We start from the raw sequence: 26,471 nt of genomic DNA on the forward strand, positions 1-26,471 counted from the left end.
GAGCTATACAAGCATTGCTGCCGCTGTGTCTTTACGATTCTTAGGAGGAGGAGCGAAGGATTGGTAGAAGAAGAGGAGTAAACTTTAAAAGTAAATTACAAATAAGCTAATAAACAAGCGCATAGAGCATCGAAGACGTCCAAAGACTTGTCCTCCCGAGAACAAAAACGCGAAAGTTCAAATATTTATAAAAAAGAAAAGGGGAAAAACGGGAGACGAAGACGATAAAAAAAAACAATCCATTTGCTGTTGGTTATTAACTCTATACATGATTTAATTTCGAATTTGTTACATAGGTTTTCTTTTTTCCTGCTTTGCTTCTTCCCTTTCTTTACAACGCGCGCATAGTCGCCTCTAGCCCCAATTCCTCTCTCTCTCTCTGCACTCTCTTCTGCACTCTCTGATCCTGCTTCTGCTGCTTTAATATTACTTTATTTTTAAATTACCTAAATGAAACTGTGTATGTAGTAGAAAGAAAATAATGGACTGTAAAATTCCGCTTTTTCATACCGGTTCGCAACCCCCGGAGTTGCACAATTAACGCCGAAGGTGCGATGCTTACACACCAGTGTTTCCACGCCACCACCGCCACACCCCCAAATCCCGTACAATCCCGTTATCCATGATGTGAACGTGTGTGGGACTGGATGTTGGCGATGGCAATGGATTATACATTGGAAACCACAAACAAAGTAGTGGCGGCCGTTGGTAATGGGGAGTATCAAAGGATAAGATTAGAAGGAATTTCATTTTCCCTCCCTGAATGTCCTCTGTCGCTCTGTCGCTCTGTCTGTCGACCACCGGTTCATCATCTACACGTGGCCTCCAACGTCCAAATCCTCGGCAGTCGTAGTGTGTGTGTGTGTGTGGCTCTGAAAGGGACGCTCACCTTATATTTTTATCGTCATGTTTAATCTACAAAGAAGAGAATTCGGTTAAAATGGATTCTTTGCAAAACACTGCCCTATTTCATCCCTCACCTATGACGTGACTTTCCAGCTCGATCGTTTTCGCCATCTTGCTGTTGGAGGTCGGCTGCGGGATGATCGTGATTTCGTCGTTAATCTTGAGCGGCTTCAGCAGCGAATCGCCACCGCCCACGAACGGATTCCTCAGTCCGCCGGCGCCGCCCGAAGATGAAGATCCACCACTGCCACCCATGCCGGATGAGGTCTGCTGCTGTCCCAAGCCACCACCGCCGCCGCTGCCACCGCCACCCTTGCTGCCCTTGCCTTCGCCCGTCTTTTTCGCGACCGTACTGTGCGCGGAGTAGACGTGGCTTTCGAACTGCTTGTACATGCCGAACGTGGCCGTGCAGACGGTACATTTGTACGAGAGATGGGCAGGTTTCAGGGTCATGTTGTGATCGCGGGACACGTGATTAAGCAGCTTCCACTGGTACACCTGGGGATGGAAGAAGAAAGAAGATTAGCTCGAACGGCACTTGTATGATGAAGAGAAAACGTTTACGCACCCGTCCACAGACTGGACAGCGGCCAGCATCCTTGCCCTTGTTGGCGGCCTCCTGCATCGAGCTCGTCACCAAGCCGTGCGAGCCTAACAGATGCCGCTCCAGGCCCTGATCGGTGAAAAACCGGTACTGACACTTTTGGCAATTCAGTGGCGGTCGGTTGTAAATCATCTTCGGGTGAATCTAGAAAAAAACAGAAAAGCGAACAGTGAGTAAAAAAGTCAATAACTCAACGCAATGGCACGCTCTCCAGCGAAGCAAAGGGCAAAGGTACCCCCACACACAATGCGCACCTTCACTTTGTGTATCCACTGCATGTGGTTGCGCAGCTGGTCCAGATCCTTGATGTAGCCGTCGCAGATCTCGCACACCACGAACGCCATCTTGCCGCCGCTCGGGTTTTGCCCGGGCTTGACCGCGGACGTACCCTGGGCCTGCAGCTTCGACAGGGCGCCGGCAATGTTGGACATGTTGGCCGCCGCACTGCTGCTGTTCGAGGCGGACTGGCGCGGCAGGGGCGTGATCGAGATGCTCGGCGCCTGGGCCGTCTTGGTCGCCTTCATACTGGACGCATTCTGTTTGTGTGTGTTTGTGAGTGCGATGTGTAAAAAGGTAAAACAAAGAGTAAATATATATTAGTGAATCGTTTGCGAAAAGTCATTTCATTGGAGAATTTAGAGAAGCCCCACTACTGAAACCGATTGGAAGGGGGAAAGCGCCAACACACAAATAAAGAATTCAACGAAACTAGAGCAAAAGTAAACAAGTATACTAATAAAATAACAAACTAAACAACAACAACAACAACAACAAAAGAAATCGATACAAACTGAAATTGGAAACTGAAACCAACCTGAATTGTGATGGACGCATTGGAATTGGTTAGAAGTGATCGTCCGGCGTTGTTGATTGATTTCTATCGGGATGTGTGTACATTCGGAATAGTTTTTTTGAGGTGGTGGGGAATGTGTGTAGTGTTGTGTTAGAGTGTGTGGACAAACATTTGTTCAGGTGCATAGGGACGGAGAAAGGAGGAAGGAATATTAAAACAAAAACGGGGTTACATTTATGCGCGTACACAGGCACACACACATAGAGAGGGTGGGAAGGAGTGGCGGGGAAGGGAAAGAAAAACACAAAGGAAAAGAAAAAAAAAAGAATAGAAAAAAGAAAGGAATAAAATTAGTTTCAATAGGTACACACACAAGCGCGGCATTTAATAATAGGCGGCGGCAGCTATACGCTATACGCGATTCGATTCTAGCTGTGTTTGAGTGTATTTTGATGTAGCGGAATTTGGGGCAAGAGTGCCCACAAGCATTTTTTTACCATTAAAACTTGAGTTAAATGACCAATTGAGTATACAGGTGGTTTGGTTCTCATGTCTAGGTACACTGTACCAAATTTCAAGTAGATTAATCGATTTTTCCCATTGTTTTGAACTGCTTTATGTTTTAGTATCATAATTGAGCATAAAATTATAGTTTTTAAACCATACCAAATAAGCTCTAAAAAAAACTTAGGAACAATCAACCGAGAAATTATTTAGCAAGTTTTAGTGAGTTCTAATATGAAATGCTTAAGATGACACACTTGCATCCAAATTCCGCTATACATAAACTCCACCGGAAAAGGCAATCCCCTTTTTGGTTGTGTCGAAATTGTGTATTTAAAGAAAGTAGGATATAGTTAAATTAAATTTAAATAAAGCTACAGCTAACTTTTACCAGCTTTTGCATCGTTTGAAGATGGTCGCGTCACACCTTAAAAAGCGACCCGTAAAGTAAAGCTACCTAACTACAATGTGACCCCTTAACCATACGGGTTTCATTAAATAAATGTTTTTTTTTACAACAGCCATACGAAAGGCATATTTTAGTCTAAAAATTACACAATATATCATATACTTCAGTGTTTACATTATCCTGCTAAATGCCAAAAAACCTTGATTAGTTTTTGTGTGTATGTGAGATTAGTGAGCTTTGTAAAAGAACTCAATTACGGAAATTAAACTCTTAGAAGTAAATAAACGAATCGAATTGAAAATAAAGAAATAAAGAAAAAAAAGGGATGGCAATTTACCGGCAGATATTTACTAAATCCTCCCGCAGCGGCAGCAGCGGCTAATGCCGATGCCGATAGCTGAAGGTTATTGGGTATTACCATTCCTGCTCCGGCGAGCGTGTTCCGGATGGCGGCGGCCGACGCAGCGAGCGCGGTCGCATTCAGGCCACCGCCCAGGCCCGCCACGGCACCGGCCCCTCGCACCCCGCCGCCGGCCCCCGTAATGCCCGTGGGCGACGGGATGATGGCAGGGGCACGGCCACCACCAGCACCGCCGACGCCACCGCCGGCTCCGAGACCGCCGACACCGCCGCTGCCAGCGCCCCCGAGACCGGCCGCCGCCGCACGGGCCCGTATGGCGACGGCTTGGGCGGCGGGCGACAGGTTCGCCAGCGCGACATTGTTGAGCGTGGCGGCGGCCGCATTCGTGCCGGCCAGGCCGAGATGCTGCTGGCCGACCAGCTGCTGCTGCTGCTGCTGCAGCTGGCTGAGGTGCTGCTGCTGCAGGTGAACCGCTGACGACGCGACCTGCTGCTGGTTGAGGCGCTGCTGATTGGCAAGGGCAATGTTTTTCTGCTGCTGTGCGGTCATGGCCTGAAAAGTGGAGCAAACACAAACCGGTTACTCTTTCTCTTTCAGATCGCAACACTCTTCATATCATCTCCCCTACATACCTGATAGGCCGTTGCCGTACCGACGAGACCGTGCTTCGGCTTGATGCGTGGTATCTTTGCCGGCGGTTCCCAGTCCATCGGCGGGTTCAGGTTCAGCTCGGGCCGGAACTTCTTCGCGCAGGCGACCGCGTGGCGGGCCAGCTTCGACTTCCCGTTGTCCTCGAACGGACAGTTCGGGCAGTGGTGGTAGGACAGCGCCTTCTCCATCCGCCCCTTGATGTTGTGCACCGCCTCCATGTGGTACAGGATGTCGTGCGGTGGGCGCGTCTCGTACGCGCAGAAGTTACACTTGTAGATGAAGTTGCGCATGTGGGGCGTCTCGTAGTGGTGCGCCATCACCAGCGCCGACTCCGACTTGAACGGGCAGTACTCGCACCGCTTCATCTCGAACTTGTACGGTTTGTTGTTCTCCTTGCTCTGCTCGAGATTCTTCATCAGCGAGTTGATGGCGAGCTGCGTGCTCGGCGACGGTTTGCCCTCCCGGTCGCGCTTGCGCTTCTGCTGCCGCAGCAGATCCGTCTGCACGAACTCCTGCACCAGATTGATGCCGATGTTCATGAAGAACTTGCCGAGCGGGTTTTCGAAGTAGTTTTCCGACTTTTTCGGATCGCTCCCGTTGGCGCCGCCGCTGCTGCCGCCGCCACCGCCGACGCCGGTCAGATCGTCCTTGTCCGACGGCGAGATGATGTGCTCCTTGATCGCCTCGATGTCCGCCCTCGCCTCCTTGATCAGCACCTTCGTCTTCTGCTCCTCGTCCGACGCCTCGTCGTCGGTGGACGTTTCCAGCTCGTCCCAGTCGTCGTCGTCGTCGTTGTTGCGCTTTCGCTTCTTGTTGTTTTTGCTCTTGTCCGACTCCTTGTCGCCGTAGAGCGAGGCTGCCGCCGCCGCCGCTGCTGCCGCGGTCGCCGCGTTCTTCGCACCGTCCTGCTCCTTGCCCTGTTCGGCGCTGTCGCCGCCCTGCTGCTTGCTGGCGGCGGGCGGGACCGCCCCGGACTCTTCGAGCTTCTTGCGCATCTCCTTGATCGTGACCTCCAGCTCGTCGACGATGTCGCGCAGATTGTCCGCGGGCGGCTTCTCGTAGATGTACGGCACGATAAAGGACGGCGCCTCCAGCACGAACATGTCGTCGGTCAGGGCGGGCAGGAGCGGCGTCACCGGGGCCAGCGCTGAGCCGGCGGCCGCATTCTTGCCCAGCATACCGCCCTGGTTTAGCATTGCAGCACCGGCGGCGGCCACTGGCGAGTTGCCAACGACGCCGGGCGAGTTGAGCAGGCTGCGGGAGTTAAACTGTGCGCCCGGGCTGGCGCTCGCGTTCGCCAGGATGCCGGCGCTGCTTGCCTTCGCGAGCAGATTGGCCGCGTTGCTGTTCACGTTCGGTGACGTCACCCCGGCAGAGGCCAGATTCGTCGCTCCGCGTTGCGCGCCACCGCCATTGTTCATCATTGTGTTGGTATCGATTATCACCAGCGTTGGCTCCTTACCACCGGCGGCCCCACCACCACCAGCAGCATTGTTCATTAGCAGCGATTTCTGTCCCTTGAGGTTGACCGGCGCGTTCGGTTGGTAGCCGCGCCCGCCCATGCTCAAGTTGGTCGCCTGCGTTCCCAACGCCAGCGGATCGTCGATGATTTCCTCTATATCATCATCATCGTCGTCCTCGTCCTCGTCGTCGTCATCCATGGACGAGACTATGCTCTGGTTCAGCTGCTGCTGCTGCAACGCGGCGGCGGCAGCGGCAAGCGGGTTGATTGTCGCTCCCGCCATGAGTGCCGTCGGTCCACCACCAGCACCACCGTCCGAGTTTCGCCCACCCGTCGCTCGTATACTGCCGCTTCGCCGCGCGTTGTTCGCGGGGACGGCCGGCACGGAAGCGTCCGACTCGCCGTCATCGTCCTCAATCACCACGCAGTCGTCTTCCTTGTCGCTCAGGATCGTTAAATCCCCATCACAGTCACCGTTATGGGTACGAGTGGCCGTCGCTGCCGCTCCATCCACCACCACTCCGTTGCTAGGTACAGTGTCACTCTTCTTACCAGCGCTCGCATCTCCCCCGGCAACGGTTGATGCTGCGGCGGCGGGCACAGCCTCGTTCAGCTTCGCCAAACCGCCCTCGTCCACCAGGATTAGCTTACTGTTGGTCGCTGGCTTGGTTGCTTTGTCCGCCACTGCCACCGGTTCGCCGCTGTCCCGCTTTTGGGGCGATTCCTCACCCTCGGAGTCGGAATTAATACTGACCGGTTTGTCGTCATCCTCCTCTTCCTCCTCCGCATCGTCATCCGCCGGTTGCTTTGATGCTGGATGCGTCGGTGGTTCGCTTTTATCCTTTTCCGTTGCAGTTTTACTGCTGGTAAGCTTTTCCGACCGCACGGTCGCACCATCCTCGTCGGCGTTCGATTCCTTGTGACCGTTGGTCGGGGCTGTGGCAGCCGCATCCTGCTCACCACCACCGTCCACCTCCATCGGCTCATCGTCGTCGACTTCCGTCACCTGCTGCTGTTGCTGCTTAGCGGCGACCATCGGCGGTTCTTCATCCCCGCCAGCCGAACCGTTTGCTGTGCCGTTCTCAGCGTCCACCGCAACAACGTCACCGTCCTCCTCCTCTTCGTCCACATCCATGGTTTCGATCTCGTCCGATTCCCTGCTCGTGGCCAGCTTCTTCTCTTCCGACGCCTGCTTTGACGGTTCTGTCTTGCCGCTCGCGTCACCTTCGCCACTCCGACTACTTGGATTGGTCGCGTCACTACTGCTCTCTGTTGGCTCTGCTGCTTCCTTTTTGCCCAACCTGTCGGCAGCGTTGTTGTGCAACTTTTCCTCCCCAGGTGGAGCTACATCACTGTTCGCCTGCGGCACTGTTGCTGACTTTTCACCGTTCGCAGCCTCACTATTTGTGCCATTTTTGTCTGCTTCCTCGTGGAGCTCCTCCTCGTCGTCGTTGTCTTCCTCCGCTACGGCTGCATTATCGGTGACGGCAGTCTTGTCCGTCGCCGTACCGTTCACTTCCCCATTCTCCTTTGGCTCGCTGGTGCTGCTGCTGTTGCTGTTGCTGTCTGCTGCCGGTGGTGGTGGTGCAGTCGATTCCGTTGCATTCGCACCGACCTCGCCCATCTCCTCGCCGTCGTCGGACGCCACGGTGACGGCGCTTGGGTATCTCCTCCCCTATGCTAAGGATCTCTCTTCACGCCGCCGTTTGGACGCGGGTTTTTGCCAGCGGAACGATAAGATGGAAATTGATCTAAAAAAAGAAAACAAAGCGAAAAATTTGATTAGAAAGGAATTGTACTGCAATTGCTTCATTTAGTGTTTCAGAAAGCTCTCTTTGAGTAAGAACTGTGCGAAGGTAGATAAGACTTGATATTAAGCTATTAATTTACAACATGTTTTTACAATGTTTGCTCTTCTATTTCTCTTTTCCTCATATTCTTGACCCAGGGCTGTAAAATAGTGACAACCGAAAAATCGACCCGATGGCTGAGACCGGCCGTTGCATTATTTGCCAGAAGAAAAGGCCATTCCAATCCATTCCAATCCAGCCAGCAGCGCTAGAGGATAAATAGGAAAAGCCAGCACACGATTGTCGAGCCCAGTAGCACACCAAATCTCGACACACATACAGAAGAGAGACCATCCATAACTGTATGAGTACAGGAAATGAAATTCACACACACATACACACACGAACAGAGACACCCATACAAATTCAAATACGTACACACAAACCTTGTGTAAAAAAACACATGATCTCTACCATCAACTTCTTACCGCAACACCCTTCCCCCCGAGCGCGTGCTCCTTCCCCTCGTGTCGTGTCCCTCTCCAACTTCCAACCGGGGAGAACTAATCGATAACTCCTGCTCCTTCACCTTCCTGTCCGCGCCTTTACCGTACCCCATCGTACCGTTGTCCATTCAGGCTCGCCAAACCAGCAAGGATAGTAGAATATGGACCTCCTATGGAACCCCTGTGTCCTGTGTTCCTTTCCTCTCCCTGCACCACACCTTGGCGCCCTTGGCCGCCCCGAGCAAGGCAATCAGAAGCAGATCCACCCGCCGCCAGAAACCGGCCGCCCGCCCTCCCGGCTGGTATGGTTCTGGTGTTGCAAAACGTCATCCCTGCCCTGCCCGTCCGCCTCCAAAAACACTCCCCTGGACACACACACATACCAAATTCAATCCCTGCCCGGGTCTCCACACCACCACCGACCCCCCCCCCCCTCCCAGACACTTCGGGGATCGTTCGTTCTCTCCGTGCGTTGCCTGCTTCATCCCTCCTCGCTTGTCACCGGCTCGACCGCTTCCCCCCCCTCTTCGATACATGCCACGTGTCTACCCAGTTTGCTCCCATCCGTCTCTCCATCATTCACACACACACCCGCTCCCCTCCCGCGCAATGCGATCCAAAAAAGCCCCTCCACACACCTTCCCACCTCCTCTTCCTTTTGCTGACTATCATCAACCCGCCACTCTACACCTCACCCTTCCCACCCACCTTACATGCTCTTGCTCAACGCTTATTCTCTCTCTCGTTACCCCTAGCGTGCGCCCCATTCGGTTCTGCTCTCGCTCGTTCTCTCTCGCACGCTGTCGCTCTCTCTCCCGCTCTAGCCTACTGCGCCTCAACAACTGAGCTGTTGTTGTTGCTGCTGTTGTTGCAGTTGCTGGCTGCGTCAGCGGGGTTCGTTCTCTTTCTCTCAAAAATGTACGCTCCCCCCGCAAGCACCAACCAACCATCCAACCCCTCCCCGTCAACAACGCGCGCGCGTCCCCTTACCGGCTACCGGCTTCTCTTCCCGGGCAGAGACCATGCCACCGCCGCTGCCGCTGCTGCATGTCGTCTCCTTGTACACGTTCTTCCCCGCTGACCCCGTTCTTCATGCACGTCCCCCGTTGCCAAACCCCTCTACGGTTCTGCCTGCCTGTGCGCACCACTGCTGCCGCCGCACCTCGTGTTCCCTTCTTCTGCTGGCTGCTTCTTGCCCACTCTCTCGCTCTCTCTCTCTATCTCTCTCGCGCTCTAACGCATTCGTCGCATTTGCGCCATTTTCTGTCCGTGTCTATCGTTCGCTTACACAGCACCCTTCTTCTCCTACCTTCGTTACACACCACACACCCCCTTTTGGCAGGGACCTACGAACGGTGAGGAAGATCCCGAAGCGTGCACACACACACACAAAATGGTGGACACGGACTAGCGTCAAAATAATTTTTGCAAACTCTACGCAGCGTCGTCCCGCGTCCGCTGTGTCTTGTTTACCTGTGTGATGCTTATGGCCACCTAAAACCATCATATTTAAGGATGATGGTGGCCAGATCCTGCCTGATTGCACTTTGATTCATTGCCGATTCTATCTGTACCGTTTAGAGACCTAGACCTACGCGGATCAATGGTGTCTTTGTCCAACGATCTCAGCGATGAAGAAAGTCGTTTAAATCGATGCAACTGCCATGCAAAAAAAGCCAATTGGAACAAAGCAACCAATTTCATGTTTGATGCCGGCATTTGCAGAGATCTTCTTCTGACTGTGTGCGTGTGTGTGTCAAGAGATTAGGATTGCTCCGGATATTTGTTCGAACCGATTCGTCCTTGAAGATCTTTGACAAGAACCAGTTCCATCGGTGAGTAACGATTCGTGGTCGGCAACAATGGTAGCAGCAGCAAGCGACGAAGAAAAGGGGGTTGGTCCAAGTAAAAGCATATCGGAACATTCGGGCACCGCACGGTGGAAATTGACAGCGTCATACACACACACAAAGGGGCTCAACACACGCACACACACACACAAACACGAAGAACGGGGCCAGCGTGGCCCACCAGAAAAGACCCGCGCGCCACAATCCAATCGGTCTTTCCATCCCGCTCTCGCTGCCGGCCTATCCCACGAGCGCTATCTCGCATACTCGGTGTGTGTGTATGACCCGAGGTACTACCGAACGGTCACCAGATGGCGCCACCGGTAGCCTTTTCTTCTTCTATGCATACGCTTCCCCCTCTCCGCAGGCAGCGTCACTCTGCTGCTTTCCACTTCTTTGCAAATCCGGGTTGTGTCCCAGCAAAAAGGCAGCAGCAGCCAGCAGCCCATACTACACCACCAAGGAGATATCTCTTAGCAACAACGTCACCCCCTCACAACCATCACCAAACTTACCTTCCCTTGACAACCTTCACCCTAACAACGGAACACACACACGCACTCACACACACACACAGATACCAATAGCACACGATGCCGATTTAACGTCTCTCTTCCCTTCTGCCTTCTCCCGGTCTCTTCTCCTCCTCCACGACCTAACATTCGGAAAAGATCCACTAGAGAGGTTTCAAGGGTACAACGCAACAGGGACGGAGGAGGAGACAACAACGATGGAAATATTTCCCGTTTTTCCTCAGCAACTCCGCATCTCCGCCGCCTACCATTGTTTTATTGGGAGATCTTTTTGCTCTCGCTGTTTTCCACTCAACAATCCAGGAAGATTCGATGACCAAAAGGGACATCATGCAAACTGCAGGCGAGTGCGCGATCAAGAGAATAGGCACGCGCCATTGGGTGAAAAGTTTTGTAGAATTAAGAATTCTGCAAAATTCATACTCCACCAGGGATGCATGACAACGGGTCCAGCAAAGAAAGGGATTTCAATGCCACACCATCATCCAATCCTTTCTGCAATTCTGCCAGCAATGCAGCTATAGCTCACACACACAGGCACCACCATCACCCGGAAATCAATGGCAGATGGTGGCGGTGTGGCCTTCTTCGATTGCATTAGAGGTAGATGTGTTAAGGCTTTCTTTTGGTGGAAAACGCATCGCCTCCCCCCCACATCGACGCTTGTTAGATCTTCAACTTGATTAATAACGGAGCGAAGAAACCGTACCCGGTAGTACTGTACGAGTGAGAAAGAGAGGGCAATAATCATTCGAGCGAGTGTGCGGGGGGGGGGGCAGGAGAAGGAAGATGTAGGCCACCTTTACTCGAGACCTCTTCCTCCTTCCTCCCGCTGCCTTTCTGCTCTTCAGTGTGGTCGGAAAAATCGTACGCCGCCATTTTGTGAAGTCTCTTTCGAAATGTCTACACGAGGCGGTTTGCTTCTTGGCAAGGGCTTTAGATGTGTATGGGTATGTGTGTGTGTGTGTACTTGTTTTAGTGTAATATTAATATTGTATTTTTGGGCAAGACTACACAGTGCAGAGCCCTCTGTGCACATGTGTTTCTGTGTTCTGCAGAGCATGAGATAACGTCGCTTCCACCATTAAAACATCAAAGAAAGATGATTTTTAACAGTAAGCGGATGGTTAAAGGACTACACACTGAGGCAAGATCACCCTACAGCTGGAATGCGTCTGTGTTGTTCCCCCCGAGGGCCATGGGTTCAAATGCTTTCCTTTTGCCGGCAGCGCTCGTCTGGCTCGAAGATGACAAACTGAAGAGGGATATGTTGCCCTTTTATTTACTCAGCTTGTGGTAAAATGATAAACGTTTACTTTTAACTTCACCTTTCCCTTAAATGGGTCAATAACCTACTGCAAAAACCAGCAGAGCTCGTTGCGATCGTGTTATTCTTGGAATCGGAATGTCTAGTTTTCATTGGAATTCATTATTAGTGCGGTAACTCAATCCGATGGAAAAGTTACATCTTTTTCCATCTATCCTGTAGTGTAGTTTTCATTGGCAAGTGGTAGCCCGGTTCCTGGAAATCTTTCCGAAGGTCACCGTGGTGCCGGTGTGTGTGTGTGTGTTTTTTTTTTTTGAGAGATATAACAAGTCCTTCGCTTCCAATTTTCCCTCAGCTTTTCCCAAGGATCTAGGTTCTGGAAATTTCGAAAAACCTTCCGAAAAGCATCATCCCACACACGCGTCTAACACACACACACACACACACACACACACACACACAGACACAGACACACAGAGCCAAAGCTTGCTGTGTGTGTGTGTTTCCTCCGCTCGCTTCTCTTCTTCCCTTCCTGTCCATGAGGTTCGAGGGATTTCGGTCTCGACATCCACACACACACACACACGCACACCCACAAACACATGCGCACACGAATACGTCATTCCGTGTGCGCGTCACACTACCTTTCTCGCCGCTTCCTCCTCTTGCATGTGGATGATGACTACGCCACCCCGCGCCTCTACAGGCATAATGGCATAACCAACTCTACCGGCCCCCCGAAAAAAACACAAAAAGAGCAACACACACACACATACACAGAACAACCCAGCCATGAGACATACTGGGCCTTGTTTTTGTGGAGAATCTACCATAAATGCTCCATGGACTGTAAACAGGCACGGGGGGTGATAAGGGAGGAAAGAGGGCTTGAGGGGGGAGGAAGGCGAAGGAACAAACGAAGACGATGGCGCAGGAACTAGAAGCATAGAAGTACCAAGTCACACACCGGAGTGACACGACCAGGAGGGAAGGAAGGGACAACGATGACGGTGGCGGAGTGTGTGTGTGTGTGTGTGTGTGTGTGTGTGTGTGTGTGTGTGTGTGTGTGTGTGTGTGTGTGTGAGCCAGTCTGTTATCGAGAGAGTGAGAGAATTAGTGCTACGAGCGAGGGAGAGCGGGAGAGTAGCGGAGAGAGAGAGAGAGATTAAGCGAAGAAGTAAAATGTTGATGAAGCACACATACACAACCCACGGGGTGGAGGGGGGGGGGGATGGGTGGTGGAAGTGCAGAGGCTGCGGGGATGTTAGTGTGCACGGACCTCAGGCCCTCACGGACCGGGCGACTGGCCAGCAACACGAAGCGGGCTAGGAATGGTGGCGGACGGCTGAGAGGATGAATGGACCCCCCTTCCTCCCTTCCTACCTTCCCTCCCCCCACCATCCACCAACGTCCCCGTTCACCCTCTCTTTTCCCTTCAATTTTCAGTGTGGACATTTGATGGAAGTGTGGGGGGTGGGGTGGGTTTTGCTGAATTGATTTTGAAACGTTGGGAATTGTTGCTATGTGTGTCTGTGTTTGTGCGCGTCTGTAAATGGGATCGTTTGCACCAGTGTTGGTGTTGGTTGCGGTACGCCCTACCGCACCTCTTATCCCTCTCTCGTGGGTCAGTATCTATCACCCCCCCTCCCCTTCTCAAACCGTGAATTCCGTGAACTAAGGGAGGGCATGCCTCCGCTAATCGGACCGGCGTGTGATTTCGTGAGATTCTTCACAACCCCATAAAAAAAGCTCACACATCTTCGCACGATCGGGGTTTTCAGGGATCGAAGATGAAGAAGCTGGCGTGTTGTTCATGGCCATGGCGGGTCGAAGGGATTCTTAATGGAGGGTAGCAGAGCACGGGGAAGGATATTCTTCGATGATAAATCGATCGAGTTTCTTATTTGGTAATTTAATTTCAGTACGATGCCCGGGGCCGGCAAGTAACGTGTATGGGAAGGACGAGAGCATCCAAAAACAGGGATAGAGAAGGATAGAATTCACCACCGTGCACAAGACGACCCAAGCAAAAAGGGGGAAAGTATCGAATTTCATATAGCAGACGCGTATTTGTTTCTTGTTCGATAATATGCACGAAGAAGCAGACGAGCAAAAGAAAAGGGCCAGAGAGGCTTAAAGAGCGAATATTTCCCAACATACACTGTAAAACCATCGAGATCCCTCGATTGTGGGGGGTTGTGCGGACGAAATCCTCAAGGGAAACATTAGGCAGTTTGCAATCGTTTGCAACCAAGGGCCTCCATTTTCAGCGGGTTGTCCTGATCCTTTCTAATCTCTCGTCTCTTGCTGCAAGCAATCAAGAGTTTTGGACGAGTGTTGGGTGGTCTATTCGTATTTTGCATCGCACCAGATGTCCCAGAACAGGAACCCAATACCGATATCTCGTACATCTTGTGCATCTGGATTTCTTCTGAATAGTTCCTCTGATTGTGGAGAATGTAGAACTAATCTTTCGCCCAATTTTAGGAAAATTGCTGATGGGATAGTACTCCAATGTGTCACATCATCTTGACATTATCTAGTGACTAGATAGTCTTAAAGAGCCCGTCTCTGGTGGTACAGTCGTCAACTCGTACGACGTAACAACATGTCCATCATGGGTTCAAGTCCCGAATTGACCGTGCCCCCATACGTAGGACTGACTATCCTGCTATGGTAACCATAAGTCACTGAAAGCCAAGCTCACTTCACTAGTGGGTACTGGCAGGCCTTGACCGACAACGGTTGTTGTGCCAAAGAAGAAGAAGGAGAAGAAGATAGTCTTAAAGCCATTCATTCCCCCAATTAAACATCCTTTTCCTGGTGTTTTAAGGCAACACTGGGAAGTTATTTGCAAAGTCTTATCTAAGCGATGTGCTCACATTGCATCGATTATCTCAGACCGATTCTAAAGGTTCCGTAAATGAAATCCTCTAAGAGTGTTAATGGCTGGACAGTATATGGCAGGATCTGTTCCTGAAACATCAGGCGGTTTAGCTTCAAGGTTCAACATCTGCTCCAGTTATTTCGCAGATTCAGAGTCACGTGTTTCCTGCTCCGGATAGATTATCTGCGCTAGTGTGCCCGTTCGGGAGCCGTTCGACATGCGGCAAAAGCTGACACTACCAACGCACGGGCGAAGCTTTAATGCAATTTAATTTTAATTGTACAGCGGGAAAATTGGCACACACACACATATACACCATCATCATCATTCTGCGGTGTATTTGTGTGTAGCAACCTGTACGTGTGTGGGGGCTTGTGTGTGCCATTCACGAATAATAAATTCCCTCCATCCCAAACCACGGAGAGAGAAAGAGAGAGAGAGAGAAAGAGAGAGGAGTTATATACGTTTCCACTTTCATCATTAATTATATGATTTTTCCGACCTCACGATTCTTCTACTGCAGCACACTAAGGTAAGAAGTGGGTGGCGGGAGGGGGGAAAGGAAGCTCTCTTGTAACCACATATCACCTCACCTCATCACCGTCAGCACCACTACCTGCCGCTGCACGACGAGTCCCTTCGTACCTTTGGCGGGGGTCCGCTCTTTTGCTAAGAAACTGCGCTTGTGATGGTTTCATGGTGGTAGTGATGGTGGTTCGGAAAATTACTACCACCCTTACCGGGACACGCACAAACACACGCACACACGCATGTATGTGCTGCATTAAACATTCGACGTAAATGCGCACAGTAAGCACACATGAGGGGGATAGCGGAGGGTGGCGCAAAAAACGGAGGCTAGTTACAAGTAGGTATAACAGTATACTAACCCTATTTTCCACCAAACCAACCACTTCTCGCTCTCCCCTATTTCCCCCCTCGGTGTCTTACGTTTCTTTCCACCGACTGACTTTCTGGGGGTTTTAACGGTTGGGAAGTGAGCTGAGGAGGAGAAGCGCTCTGCAATCACACTTGCCAACCCACCACACACACACCAGTCGCCTCTGGGTTTCCGTCCCTTGATCAGAACGAACAAAGAGATAGGAGAGAGAGAGAGAGAAAGAGATAGAGAGACAAAGAGCGTCCTAACGCATACGGTGCAATAATTGCAATTGATGATTTTGTCAGTGTTGATTAACACCTTGCAGCGTGTGGCACCTGATCTTGTTGTTTGGCACTTGTTGTTGTCTATCGTGACAACGTGGAGCAAAACGGAAAATACGCCAAGCTTTCCCCGATTATCGGGCCCATCGGTCAATTAAACCGAGTCACGAAATCGGTTAATTTGAAACTACTGTGATCGATGCCGGTCCTTAACGAAGGTAAAGAACCTTGGCTTGTCTTCAGCGCTAAGACGACTTCAAGATTCCTTTACAAGGTTTTCCAAGCCAATTTCTAATGCAACCGTTGTAATTCACCGCGTTGAAGATGTTTTAAACCACATCAATCTGTTATTTCATTTCCATGATACAGGGTCACTTTCCATATCACTTTCGAATGTGCACATTATTGTTCACTACCTTCAAGGTGTTTTTCAACAGCTGTTAAATGTTGTATTTGCATCATAATAATGTTTCAGTTCTTCCAGATGATTTTCAGCATGTCTCAAGCTGGATTGAGTTTGACAGTTTTTTGTGATGTGATGAAAATCATGTGGAAGAACTGAAATTTCATTATGATGCCAATCCATCATTTGACAACTGTTGAAATACATCTTGGAGGAGGTAAATTGTGATGTGCACATTGTAAGTGAAATGGAAATGGTATTTGTATCATAATAATGTTTCAGTTTTTCCACATGATTTTCAACATGTATCATGCTGGATTGAGTTTGACAGTTCTTTGTGATGTGATGAAAATCATGTGGAAGAACTGAAATTTAATTATGATGCAAATCCACCATTTGACAACTGTTGAAATACATCTTGGAGGAGGTAAATTGTGATGTGCACATTGTAAAGTGAAATGGAAAACCCTGTAACATGTTTTAATTTGTTTAGCATGGTTTTCAACGCTTCAACGATCTATCACAACAATATTCAAAATATTTTTAAAATTATTTTATTTCATTGCACCGTTCATTGACTAGGAAACCCCTGTAAATGGATTGAACTCTTTTACGGGGGAGGTCAAAGTAGTCCACATCGAGACCTTTGTGTACCGATCTTTCTAATGTGACAGTTCGATGATGTACAGTTTAAGGCATCGTCTTATGTCTTCAGCTGTAAATTTAAACTTGAAACATATTCAAAGGCTTCCCCTCGTCGCTTCGATGCCAATACCAGATCCTTCTTAGTGTATTATTTGTGTTATTTTTGTTTTCAAGACCTCTTCCTTTGCTTATTCTTTCTTAAACAAAAAAAAACAAAACAGCATTAGAAAACCGGCCAGTGTGTGTGTGTGTGTGTGTGTGTGTGTGTGTGTGTGTGTGTGTGTGTGTGTGTGTGTGTGTGTGTGTGTGTGTGTGTGTGTGTGTGTGTGTCGGTTGTGCGTAGCCCGTTTCTAACAGGAGGAGCAACAACAACAACAACAACAACAAAAACGCAAACCAATATGGCCGCCAACATTGCACACACCGACCATGCTGCTGCTGCGGCCACCCCTCTCGTCTACCCCCGGGGTAGGTAGTGGTGGTAGTAGTGGTGACGCAACACGCAAACACTCGATGTGGCGGCGGTATGAGCGGTTGGAAGAAAGGGGGGGGGGATGCATGGTGGTGGTTGCTCGCTGCTCGTTTCATTGTGTGCGAGTGGGAACGGGTGACGCGTGGGGAGGGCACAACGAAACAAGAGTTCCACCGACCCCAACACCCTCCCCCTCCCTTCCCCTTACGCCGCACGTTGTTTGATTGCCTCGTGTGTTTGTGGGGTAAGGGGGAGGGTTTATCGAGGGGGGAAAGGGTGCTTGCGGGACAGTTCTAAATCATGTTTAAGAGATGAAATATAATTTTATAAAAGTTGTCATTTTGGCATCATATTTCCTTCCACCGCCAACCCCCGTATCCTCCCCTGTGGCATGTGCTTTAGTAGAGCACCCCGAGCGGCGGTATAAACGAAGCCGATGAAAGTTTCAGCACTTCCACCAGGGGGCGCTATCGAATGGGGAGATGGCGCTTGAGCAGTCGATGCCTACTGCTTGCTGCGGTTGTGTTGTCCTCCTTCATTCCGCCATCATTTACGATCTCTCGTGTTATCATTATGATGTAATGGATCACATGGAATGGAAGGGAATACCCCCCATATTTCCTCCATCATCAACTCATCCGATTTTGGAATGTTTGGAGCAAAAGTCCCGCAGAGAACAGAACACACCCATTAAAGGACGATCTTTCTCAATGCTTTCGTCATTTTCAAGTGGTTTTTTTAACTTTCTTCCCATTTCATTTATTTTAGATTATTTGATTGTTGGATGCTTCGGCTCTTTTTGTGCTAGCTTAGTTCCCTCAATCCCTTCGATTCTGCACGGTCGTTTATAATAAAAAAACCTGTGACACTTTCGTGCCTTTCCCTTTGCAATCTTCTCGACCGGTATTCGTTCCCTTCTTTTGTCTGTTTTCTTCTGAGCAAAAAAGAAAAACACTGCTTTGTAGATACACACACACACACACACACACAACTACAACGATGGATTGGCCAAAAGCGTGCCATAAAATACACACACACATATACACTTGCGCGGGCTTTTCTTACTCCAAAACGAACCCAAAGAGGCGAATTTCGCAAAGAACAACAACAGCAGAATGAGCAATAATAACAATCCGCGAATGATGCCCAACCCGAACCGCACGCAGGTGTATGTGTGCCACGCTGTACGTGTGCTAAATAAATGTGCACATGGAAATTGTATTTTACACGCTAAAATCTGTGAAGATAGCAATATAGGTGTGTGTGTGTGTGTGTGTGTGTGTGTGTGTGTGTGTGTGTGTATTTGTGTGTGTGTGTGTGTGTGTGTGTGTGTGTGTGTGTGTGTGTGTGTGTGTGTGTGTGTGTGTGTGTGTGCAAGCTTCCCCGGCCAAAACCCCGAAAACGGAAGAGAGGCGCGCGTGGTGCACCGGGACAAAGGGAAGGAGAGAGGTGCACACACACACACACAATCAATGGACGCATTATGACCGGGCGAGGGTAGGAAGGTTGGGTTAGAGCGGGGAGGATCGAAAAAATTGAGGATCAAAAACTACGCGAAGGGAAGCTGTGGCAGCCACTGGGTGGATGACGTCGAACGGGAAGGTGCAGGAGGAGCGGTCCGGTGGACAACAACAACGAATAAAAAGGAAGCCCAAGCCGAGCTGGCCCCGGCTAGCTAGCTGGCTGGCTGGCGGCTGAGAAGAAACCGCGCGCGCGTTCGTGTGACGCGCGCGGGGTTGTAGTCATGAAGAGAGGGAGGGAGGGGGGCGGAGAGTGCGCGCCAGAGGTAGATGCGAATTATATGTGTGTGTGTGTGCGCACGGTGGTGTGTGCAAGGGAAGAAGGGACACGATAGTGAGGTTAGAGGAGAAGGAGAAGGAGCGGAGGGCGGAAGGGGGAGATGAAACAAGAGAACGACGACGAAGGTATACCGAAAAACAGATAGGGAAACAACGCAACGCGTGGTGTAAACCCGGTCCGCGCTTGTGAGCCAGAGAGAGAGAGGGAGAGAGAGAGAGCGCGGATGCGAGAGATTCCAGCCCGGTGAGCGTGGCAGTGAGTGAGAGTGAGCGAGCGAGAGAGAGAGAGAGAGGGAGAGAGCGTGACAATTGATCGGGCGAGTGCGAAAGCGAGAGGGTCGAACAAACTGCGGTGTGAGAGGAAAATCGAAACATACCGGGAAAGGGTGGGCAAGGGAAGTGGAAGCCACGGGAGGAAGAGAAAGAAGTACAAAGAAGCAAAAAAATAGACCTCACACAACATTGGAGCGGGCCGGTGGACCCCTTTCGTGGACGAGGGGGAGGAGAGCAAAGGGACGGCGGCAAACGGCACGAAGAAAGAACGAGCGAGCGAGACAGAGAGAGACAGAGAGAGAGGGAGAGAGAGTTTGCTTTTAGAGGGTTTTTTTCGGGATACTGTCATGGAGACCGCAACGAACAGTACACGGGGAAGCGGGGGGAGAAGGGTAATGGGGGAAAAGGGTGTAGTAGTAGGCACTGGACGACTGTGCGACAGGGGGAAGGGAACGTTGGGCGTCGGCGGTGGGCTGATCGTGCAAGGAAAGTGGGCGCAGGCGGGCGGGCGGACGGGAATCGTGTGCACAGAAAATGGCGCGCGCGGTGCGTGCCAAGAAGAAGCAGCAGCAACGGCGAGGGGTTAGAAACGGGAGGAAGGGAAAGTGAAGAGCCGGGACGGGAAGAAAACGGTTGGGTGGGGCGGGCTGGGGCGGGCAACACACGAGCGGTGCTTTTGAGAGGAGTCGTTCTGCACGCGGTGGCAAGGAGAGAGGAGGAGCAAGGGGAGAAAGCAATAGGAGAGCGTTGGGCGGGTGTTGGGGGGATGGGGGACAAAGATGGTTCCAAAGAGGATCTTGGAGATGAAGGGGGGATGGGGTGAAGGAGTCGGGCGAAGGATGCGAGGAGGGAGCAGTTGCTGAAAGTGGAGAGGCTGCGTTGTCCGAGATTTTTGGAAAAAGTAGCAGCTTAGTGGGATGAGAGGGTGGTGGTGGTTTGGGGGGAGGTTTTCTTCAAAGGATAAAGAGAAAGAGGAGAAGCAGGGTGTGTGTGTGTGATAGACAAAGGATGAAATTGCAACGGACGCTGGGAATTTTCGCCTAACAACACACATACACGCAATAGAAAATTTGAACAACCCAATTGTCACACGCGTTAGGTAATATAATATATGGCCGGACGTCCGAGCAAAAGGGGACGGAGGAGGGTATTGCACTCCTTTCGTGTGCAGCAGTGTGGGAAGGTCATGGTTGTGTATTGTGTTCAACTATCTCACTCTGTCTCCCAAACGCTGTAGCAGCATCGAAAATTCGCGCACCATTTTAAGCGTTTCATTCATTGGGCGGAAAATTAGCGGACGGAAAACTCGCGAGATAAACATAACAGGACGGATGGGACTCCCCCAATGTATCGCACAGCTGACGATAGGCCACCAAATCCGCTCATTCTCTCGCTTTTTCTCTCTCTATCTCACACTGTTTACACTGGCTGGTTTAGTGCCGATAAACGAGCGATACAGAAGGGATTTATAAGGAGCATCAAAGACCACGCTCCTCCTCTTCCACCCCGACCTGCCACAGCCGATGGCTAATTAAAGCTGTCGGCATCCCAATGCTGGGGTATAAACGCACGCCACCCCGCAACCACACGCCTGCCATGGCTGCGTCGCTGCCACTTCGTCGTCTGTCGCCTGCTTAGAGAGGCAGCAGCAGTTGCTCTCTTCGGAAAAGAGTTACAAAATAAGCCCAAAAGCGCGCAAACACATATTCTGAAAGGACGTAATATGACGATCCAGGTTCAGGAGTATGCTATGCTATGCTTGCAGCATACTCTCATTCTGTGAAGCCCAAAGGGGGAATTTTGACAGCATACAAGAAGGATCAATTGATCGATTTTCTTTTGCTGGGGATTTTCTCGTGCTCAGGGAAGAGCCTAACCGCCCCCCACGTCAACAATGTGGTCGAGTCATATTCCACTCTTCCACCACTACCTTCCCCACTACTGTCCGATGGGACAAAACAGGGCGTCAATTTTGGAGCAACCGGGATTTGTGTCTCGCTGGGAAATTTCCATTCCGTTTGCTGTGGCCTCCACCGGAAAGAAAATGGGCTAAAAGGAGGTACGATTTTTTTTGGTGCACGAAACACACAAACACTAATCTAATGTCAACTAGACGGTCAATGTAATGTACTAGAAAGTGAAGAAGTAAAACATAAATGAAAAGAATAAGGGTGTGTGTGTGTGTGTGTGTGTGTGTGTGTGTGTGTGTGTGTGTGTGTGTGTGTGTGTGTGTGTGTGTGTGTGTGTGTGTTCTACGAAAAAGCTAAGTTTGCGACCCTCGTATGTGTGCGCGCCTCTGTATGTGTGTGTGTGCAAATGTGTGTAATTTTGATTCTCTACCACCTCCCCCTCCTCTCGTTGCTTATGCTACCATTGCGCTGGTCTATTGAAAGCATGCCTAGGCTAACCGACCCACCCTACTGCCCTGCCCTTCTACCCTGCCCTGCAAGCTTCCATTAACCCACAGACAGGGGCGTACAAGAAGACGGCGAAAGGGGGCAACACGACGACTACACACCAACGTTCTTTTTTGTTTTTTGTTTTTTTTTTTCGTTTGCTTCTTCCCTCCGTTGCGTCCGCAAGCCCGTTAGACGGTTAGAAAACACGAGCTGCCGTCTGCGCTGGTGTGTGCGCAGTACCCCCTGCGTGCGTGCGCTCGTGTGCGCCTCTGTGTATGTATGTGTGTGTGTGTGTGTGCGCGGGCCATTCGTTGCTGTGAACACGCGCTAACCGAACGTCACCGAAAGACGAAGAAAACAACGAACTCAGGGTACTAAACGCAAAGTAGGAGGCAGGCAGGGCGAGACGGAACGGGGAAGGAGTGATAGGGCGAGGCGCGGTATGTGGAGTGATAGCGAACGTGTGGGGAAGGACAGGCGGGGAAGCGGAGGGAAGACCAATAGAAAGAGCGAGAGAAGATGACGTAGCAATGATCGCACACACACATACACACCATGCCAGGTGGACGAAGGAATGGAGCCAGTGGGGAATCGGCGGGAGCGAGAAACAAGCGGGGAACCCGCACGGTCGATGATGAACTCCCCCCACTCCAAAGGAAGTGGATGAAGGAAGGGTGTGAAGGGGGTGAGGCAGAACTGGTGCGGGTGCGATGTGAATGTCATTGTGTGATTATTGAGGGGGCGGCGGATTGGTGGCGAGTGGAGGCCTTTCAAGGGAGCGGCAAAATGAAGGTATAATTCGGGGAGCCTTTTTTACCATCAAAAATATTCTTCCCAAGAAGTGTGTGTGTGTGTGAGTCTCTGGATCGAATGTAAATCTTAAGATTTGACCACAAGGAGCATCAGACAACAGGGATGGGGAACAAAAGTTGGATGTAAGATGTCTCCTGTAAGTGCATCAGTGCCTTGTGCCTAAGCTTTCTTGCGAGCAGAAGATGCTGGGTGAGTCATAGAAATATTGGGTACAATCTGCAGTTTGAATTGAACCCTTCGGAGAACAGTTGCAAATTTGTAGTTAAACTCCAAAGATGCGTTTCAGTTTGCTCTTTAAATCGCTACCAACTGAGGGCAATTGCAATGATCAATCATCCATTTGAAAGGATAACTGAAATAAAAAGTTTCCTTATGGCTTTAGTAGCATTACATTGCATCTTCAAACCACTAAGGAATGATTGATCCCAACTCGTGCAGATAAAGATTACGTTTAGGATTAGCAAGCTCATGAGATCACAAAGAGAAGTATATAGGAAATTCCTTCCTTTGATTCCTTTGTTTAAACTTAGTACTGAGATTTTAATGTCAGCATGCATTAGCTAAGATAAACGCAAATAATACTGCCTCAGTGATGATCTTGATCAGTGATGATTTTGATTTCATCCAATTCAATTATGAGCTTCGGCCGATCTAACTGGAGCCGGCGTGGAGGAATATTTGAGGCGTCATTGCTTGCGCACCGAAATGATAACATTCCTGCTGGACGAGGATACGCCAGAGGTCATATCCAGTGGACTAGAATGGTGAACTGCTTTTTAAATGATAGAAAAACAATTCATTCAAGCAATCACATGCGAAGAGTTCTTCCATTTTTGTAATTTTTTTACATATCTTTTGAATGTCAAACAGGCAAAAGACGACCCACAAAGATTGGTGATAAGTTCGTAATGTCTGATAAGCCTGAGAAAACAATCAATAATTAAATCTTACGCTATGTTCCAACATACTTACTTGATTTTTTTCTAACTGCTTGTACTATTCAATGAATATTCGCCAATTAAAGTTCAATTTCCGGAGCTGTGCAGAAAGTGTTGCGTACACTACTGAATGCTTTCATAAACACTGCTGCTTCAAAACGCCACTATGCACGTGTAAAAAGATAATAAAAGAAGCAATTCATAATAAATTAATGCACTTTCCTGAATGGTGCGGATGGACAAACAAATCGATGAAATTCGGCAACTGTTTGAAAAGTGTTGTTGTGGGTTTGGTAAACCGCATTTTGGACGGGCCCTTTGGGAAGCTCATCATCAACCTCAGCTGACTCTGTGTATCATTCTTTGCTCACTCCTCTCTGCCCAGAGTCAGCGGCGGGCGGTACACGATTTGCTCGAAGAAACGTCATTCGATATATACAGGGGCAAATGTGGTTTGGCGGAAGGATGGGCACACTCCTCACAACGGGAAAGGGGTCGTTGTGCAGTTAGAAGGGAGCGAGAGAAAGAGAGCGCGCGCGAGAGCGATGGCAATATGTGTGCCGGCAAGCGTGTAAGTGGGAAAGGTGAACCAATGAATGAATATGCTCGCTTGGCGTGTGGTTCTGTTGGCTCACATTTACAGCTTACACTGCCACGCGCGACTGTACACGCACACCAACGCCCGAACACAGTACACACGCACACAGAGGAGCGCTGTTCTTCGCGTTGAGTGAAGATATCGCGCGCGGCCCGTAAACAAATCATATGCGCGCCTACTACTGTTGCTGTCTGTTTGTGTTGTCCCACTCTCACCCGGTTTGAAGGGTCGTTTCTTCGAGATAGAAAGCTCGCTCCTTTTCTCTCTCTCTCACACACACACTGGTGGCTGATTTTTGCCAGCAGTGCACACCGATACGAACGCACACGGACACCGTCGCTGCGTGTGCTGTCAACTCAATCTCGCACGGCTAAAAGCAGCCGGTCAAACGCACACAAGGTTTCATTTGTTTTCAAAGCTGCGGTGTCGCGGCACAGCGTTCGTATTGGCACCGTCGAACAGGCGTGCTTGCTTGTGGATGACTGTTTATATTGTTTGCAATTACACCTACACCTTTCTCTTTTTAGTACATTTTACAGGACGAAAGGCGCGTTTCAATGCGTATTAGTGTGCGTATGGTTTAGTCAGCTGTCGCACGGGATGATTCCTAGTTGTTAAAAAAAAAACAGCGCAACCTATTCTCCTAGCTTCTGTCCACTACGACCTCCGCGACCCCCCCCCCCCTTGCCACCCTCTTGGTGAGGATCTTGGTTGTCACAATACGAACGCCATATTGGATTTGGTCGGAAAATATTTGCGCTCTATCCCCGCTCTCCGCCACACACACAGGCACACACACACACACACACTCACATTTCCCCGCAACCCGGCACACCCCCGTGGGATAAGCTCCGCCAACGAGAAACCCCACCGTTTGCCGATGCGGACGGGTGCGTTGAGGAAAAATAAAACACAAAAAACAAACCCACAACGGCGCGCGCTCACTCACACAAGCGCACGCACGCTATCCGCCATACACAAACACAACGACACGCGCGCGCTACCGACACGGGGCGCGTTTTCCCTTTGCGTCTCCTCCATCTCGCACAAGCTTAGCTGCGAATGCCGCATTCGCCTGCTCATTAAACCGCGCACAAACAGTCTCACACAAGTACATGCACAGCATCGAAACGCACAGACACACACACACATGCACAGATGCACACACAATTTGGTAGCTTTCTTTCTCTCTCTAGCAGCGTTAGAAAGCGTAACAGTCGGTGTGTGCCGTCTTATTCTAGCAACACTGCTTTTTGGTTTCTGCTTTTCCATATCCCTCACCCCGCCCTCGATGCCTTCTGATGAAGTGGTGCTGCACACACCAACCACACACACACACACACCGCCGCCATTTACGCACACTGTGGCGCGCTGAGTTTTCACGCTCGGCTTCGGTGCGACCCAATCAACCCCATTTCCCCCTCTGGTAAGGGTAGGAGGAGGAGGTCGGGTCGGTGAGATATGTTGCGAGGGAAGCATCATCATCATCATCGTCATCATGCTCAGCTACTAGTTAGCAATGAGAAGCTTACTGCTGTGTTCCTTTCCAACACACTGCACACACTGAAAGTGACGCGCGCGCACAGACGCACACGCACACACACACACACATACACACACACACATTATACATTTTGTGCGAAAAGCTTCGATGGATTGTATGCATAATCGTTGGATTTTTTTGACTATCCGACGACAAAAACACAACACTTAACCAATCCTTCTCGTGCGTGAGTGAGCTAACACACTTGTGCAAAACCGGTACCAACGAGAATGATATTTGTAGACAGTGGACGACTCTTTCAGGCGAAGAAACAATCACTGGTCACTTGGTTTTCTATACACACCTTCTTCTTCCTCACTTCCAACATCCGCTATACGCGCACACATACACAAACACACACACGGTTTGCTTCTCTTTCACTTCTTTGACCAACGTTAGAGGCGCACGCAGCGACACGGGAGACGTCAACAGCACGCGTCCGCTTTGACCGTCGGTTCCTGTCGAATTAAAAGCCTGTGGTAATTGTCAGATGTGTGGAACCGATCCCACCACTGCACCAACACCACTGTACGCCAATGTGCGCGTGTGTGCGTTTGCGGCGTTCGTTTTTTCGCGTGCGTTTACGGTGCTGGATTGAAGATAGGATACGGCATGGGCCGGTGATGGATGGCGAGAATAGGCGTGCAGTTTGAAATTGATTTAATTATGAGATGAAATGATAACAATACAAACATACTTATTTATTCACCTCGTAAGAGCATGGGTAATCTTCAACAAATTTGTCTTATTTCATTACAATTAAAAAGATGAACAAAAAAGGACAAGAAACAGCTTACGGGATGTAAACTGAAGCTGAATGTGCCAAAAATAGAGAGAAACAAAAACAGAACATAGCCGTACCTCTCCAATTAGTGTGAAAGAGAGGGAGAAGGAGTGAGAG

General features: G+C 50.2%; 1 protein-coding gene across 7 annotated transcripts; it reads right to left on the reverse strand.

The window, feature by feature from the left end:
• Positions 1-249: 249 nt before the first annotated feature.
• LOC121593807 lies at positions 250-26,029 on the reverse strand. 7 transcript variants are annotated; one of them, XM_041916508.1, is made up of 9 exons: positions 25,875-26,029; positions 23,464-23,593; positions 4,210-7,441; positions 3,635-4,129; positions 2,325-2,387; positions 1,765-2,046; positions 1,475-1,654; positions 981-1,404; positions 250-915 (listed from the first exon to the last, which is right to left on the reverse strand). In XM_041916508.1, the coding sequence occupies exons 3-9, from the start codon at positions 7,312-7,314 to the stop codon at positions 911-913; spliced, it is 4,554 nt and encodes a 1,517-aa protein (XP_041772442.1). In that variant the 5' UTR covers positions 7,315-7,441; positions 23,464-23,593; positions 25,875-26,029; the 3' UTR covers positions 250-910. The 7 variants fall into 7 exon arrangements, with proteins under 7 accessions (XP_041772442.1, XP_041772437.1, XP_041772438.1 ...); XM_041916503.1 differs by having other exon boundaries at positions 3,554-4,129; XM_041916504.1 differs by having other exon boundaries at positions 3,554-4,129; positions 23,464-23,651.
• Between the last annotated feature and the right edge of the window lie 442 nt (positions 26,030-26,471).

The sequence above is a fragment of the Anopheles merus genome, chromosome 2L (assembly GCF_017562075.2).
Source record: "Anopheles merus strain MAF chromosome 2L, AmerM5.1, whole genome shotgun sequence".
In the NCBI taxonomy this organism is placed as follows: Eukaryota; Metazoa; Arthropoda; class Insecta; order Diptera; family Culicidae; genus Anopheles; species Anopheles merus.